Source organism: Manihot esculenta, chromosome 9 (assembly GCF_001659605.2).
Source record: "Manihot esculenta cultivar AM560-2 chromosome 9, M.esculenta_v8, whole genome shotgun sequence".
NCBI lineage: Eukaryota > Viridiplantae > Streptophyta > Magnoliopsida > Malpighiales > Euphorbiaceae > Manihot > Manihot esculenta.
In genome coordinates this window covers 37496378-37500254 of record NC_035169.2, presented here as the reverse complement: position 1 = coordinate 37500254, position 3877 = coordinate 37496378, and the positions used below count along the sequence as shown (strand labels likewise).

The 3877-nt window shown below is 40.0% G+C and overlaps 1 protein-coding gene across 3 annotated transcripts; it reads right to left on the bottom strand.

Annotated features, from left to right (window-relative positions):
- Positions 1-403: 403 nt before the first annotated feature.
- Positions 404-3347, bottom strand: LOC110623547 (protein NRT1/ PTR FAMILY 6.1). 3 transcript variants are annotated; one of them, XM_021768532.2, is made up of 7 exons: positions 3268-3347; positions 3103-3143; positions 2891-2970; positions 2559-2798; positions 2247-2464; positions 1533-2113; positions 404-1364 (listed from the first exon to the last, which is right to left on the bottom strand). In XM_021768532.2, the coding sequence occupies exons 4-7, from the start codon at positions 2785-2787 to the stop codon at positions 476-478; spliced, it is 1917 nt and encodes a 638-aa protein (XP_021624224.1). In that variant the 5' UTR covers positions 2788-2798; positions 2891-2970; positions 3103-3143; positions 3268-3347; the 3' UTR covers positions 404-475. The 3 variants fall into 3 exon arrangements, with proteins under 3 accessions (XP_021624224.1, XP_021624226.1, XP_021624223.1); XM_021768534.2 differs by lacking the exon at positions 3103-3143; XM_021768531.2 differs by lacking the exon at positions 3268-3347 and having other exon boundaries at positions 3103-3261.
- Between the last annotated feature and the right edge of the window lie 530 nt (positions 3348-3877).

Below are 3877 nucleotides of genomic sequence, written 5' to 3'. Positions count from 1 at the left end.
TGGCTGAGGCATTTACCCGGCTTCTTTTTTTCACCCTTTTCTGTGTTCTCTAAAGAGTCTGGTTTTACTCTGCCGACATGATCCATTTTCTATGAACGCGACTTTTCCTTGGGAATTCAATGAGAATCAGGTCCATTAGTTTATACAAGCAAAGGTGGGAATTGAATTTCAGGGGGGGAAACGCTAGCTCCATCTCCTATTATTCAAGTTCAGGAATGGAGACAGGTAGATCCAAGCAGGCAAACCATTAAGAGGGTTGGCCCCCTGCTTTATCATCTTATTATGGTGCTTTAAATGAACCAAGACTGTTGGACACATCCCAACCCAAGTTTGCAATGATAAGAATAGGTCATCACCCACAAACGCAAAGCCTAGTTTTAGTTAGAATGAGAGGTAAATACTGTTTAGGAGCTGAAAGTGAAAGGGAAATATCATAAATGTAAAAAATGCACTAGGATTCCAAATTCATATTTGCCTATGCAAGCGTTGGGGTGTTGTTTTTACTGGTTACAACTTGTTCCCCTGTTTCAAATTCAAACTTTGGCACTGCCCTGTACTTATACCTATGTGATGAGTATAGAAAAGCACAGAAATTTATCACGCTCAGAACTGTGAGCAGCCAATAAAAATAATCAAATCTACCAGTATTTATATTCTGGGATAACCATGATGGCTGCCTTTTGTCTGGATTCCCTGTCACTGATTTGATAATGCTGTTCAAGATGCTTGCTGCGAAGCATCCTAAACCTCCAGCTAGAGCAGCATAGGAAGATCCTATACTTTTCATGGCGTCAGGAGCTTCTTCATAGAGGAATTCAAGTAACCCCACGATGCAAAACACTTCAGCTATTCCAATGAGGCAGTATTGGATCAACAGCCAGTATGCGCTCAGGTCTTGCATGGGTGTCAAGAAACCGACTTCATAGCCATGTTGAACTGCATAGTTTCTCCGATACCTCTCAAAAAACCCTGCCCATGCCACAGACACAATTGAAACGGCCAGGCCAATGCCTACCCTTTGAAGCTGAGAAGCACCATGAGGATGGCCAGTAATGCGTCGGGATATTGGAACGAATATCGAGTAATAGAGAGACAGTATGAGGAAAATGCTGAGCCCAGGAAACACAGGCATGCAAGTTACAGGCAGTTTAAGATGACCCATTTGCGTGTTCATAGTATATGCCTGTTGTACGGACAGAGTTAGATACTCGGTTAAAACTAGATTGAGCATTATGGTGCAGGCTGTAACTGGAATAAGTTTCAGTAGTATCTTCACTTCTTCTACTTGGGTCACAGTGCAAAGCTTCCAAGGACTTGGATCGGCACCATCTTCCTTCAATTGCAGAGCTGCCTTGTCCAAACATCTGCAGGTCCGAAAGGCAGAATTAGGACTAAAAACAGTTATGGGGTGAGTATAAATCCCCCAAAATTATCTCTACCCAGAACTAATTGTTGGATCAGTTCTTAGACTGATGTAACTTGTCCACAAAAATATGAAATGAGATTAAAATGTATAGAAACAGGGATTATACCTGAAATCATCAGTATGAGCTATCTTTCCACTACCCTTTATAGCAGAACGTTTGCCTGGAACCTCATAGAGGCCTATTAGCTCGCTGCTGGAAAAACTGGCTTTTCTTTTCCGGAAGGCAGCAACCAGAACTTGGGCAACCCTCGTTAGGGGACTGCCTCCAGGCAATCTGTGTCTGTACAAGGGAGTGCCAATAAAGAATAGCATATTTGATATGCCCATAGCTATCGCCAATGAACCGAACGCAGATCCCCATCCATGTTCCATTTGAATGTAGACTACTAACGTGAAGGCCACTATTGCCCCAACAGTTATAGAAAGATAAAAGAAGTTGAAAAACCTGTCTAGGTGAGATTTGTAATTTTTACTTCTTTCATCAAACTGATCAGCCCCAAAAGAAGACACACAGGGCCTTATACCTGCAGCTCCAAAGCCAGTCACATAAAGAACTATGTAGAGATAGAGCATCTGCCATGGTTTTGCAGGCTCGCAATTACCCAGAAGCAAGGATAACTGATCACACTGATCCTGGTTTGGCATGAAAATATTCATCGAGGCAGATAAGGTTATACCTGTTAAACCCTCCAGGAGACAAGGATTTTAAAATAATAAAAAAAAAAGGGGGAAGTATTATCAGTAAGCCCCAAACAACTAAAACCAAAGGAACAATCCAAGAACAAATCGGTTAACTGTGGATTTGATAAGCTGAACTCACTGCAAGATAGATTGTTGTGAATATGGCAATTGTCCAATAACGACCAAGATACGCATCGGCAAGAAACCCACCAAGTACGGATGATGCTTGTGATATCCCAAGGAAATTGTTTACTGCATTTGAGGAACTGGCGAAGGGCCTATGCATGACATAGAACATAAAAGCCACCATGTTAACTGAGAGACCAAAATAAGCCATCCTCTCAGCCATTTCATTCCCTGGAAAAACAAAGATTCAAGGTCATTGAGGGTAAGAGATAAACAGAAAATGGTTAGACCAATAAGCAGAAGAAATTATGAACAGATGTATTACCAAAAATGAACAAGGTAGCTGCCCAACCGCCTGTTTTCGAGAGATCTGCAATAGGTTTCCCATGTATGTTTACCGGTGTAGTTCCTCCCGTATAACCACGTCCAAAAGCCATTCGCCTATTATCAGACTCTATGAAGTAGATTCCAAGTTTCTTGGAACTAGTTGACTCAGAATTTCCAACAAATGTGACCGGTGTGTCTGGAGCTGCTTTGATTTCACTGGTATCCATTCCTTCACTCCCTGGATAAACCAGAAAAGATAACTTTATTTTAGGTTCTAAGAATTTAGAGTAAATTAATCCTCAGATGCATGCATGTATATATAACTCGTACCTGAAGAGCACTTCAACTACAATACGATCCAGAAACTCCCCAACAGCAAGAAAATGAAACCCAGAGTAAGTTCCTCAAGTCTAAGAAGAAAGAAAGAAAGGAAACAAGAACAAATTGGGTGAGACAGGACTGTATATGTAGTTGTATTTTATTTGTAGAGAAGATATTATTAGTTTCAGAAAGCTTTTAGGCTTGAGAAAATAGCAACATACGTATTTAAAAAGCTTGTCAAGGCCAGCTAAGCTTCTATTGTCTGATAGAAAGCACAAGATTCATGAAGTAGGAATAGAAATGCATGATCTATCACCTCTCTCAAAATGAAAAATAAAAACTACAAACCGATAAAACAAAGCCAGTCAGTAGAACAGTTCACGTACCTCTTATAGTCGTGGAACAGTGGAACTCATTTCGGATTAGCAGAGCAGTTCACGTAGTTATACACATACAAATAGTAGAACTAAGAGTTCGTATATTGGGACAGTTGGAAAGTATAATACGAAGCTAAAATACAGGCAAAACATTAAAGGAGATCCAACTAACAGGTGAGGACCCATTAGAAGAAATGCAAATGGCAGTAAATTGTAGTCTATTACAAGCTATAGCCAAAAACGGCCAGTGAGATGGAGACGTTGCATTAATGCCTTCTTGTTTGTTGAAGCTCTGCATGTACAGCCCAACTGTTTGCATTTGTCATCGATCCCCATTTATTTATCTATCTACCTAGTGCAGTTCACTGTTCGTATTTCTATCTTATTAATTCTTTGTTTATTAGAATTTAGAAGCCTGTAACAGCAGTCCAAGAAATGCCAAGATTTCCATTATTGAAGCGTGAATGCAGGTATGCATTGATATTCTTGATGTTGATGACTTTAAATGACTCGGTTTAGTCATGGTTAAGGATTGTTATTCCTTCGTTACCATCAAAGCGCAATTAGCTATTGAGTAGTTAGCTCTCAATTTTTGTATTTATTATATAAATAAATAGCT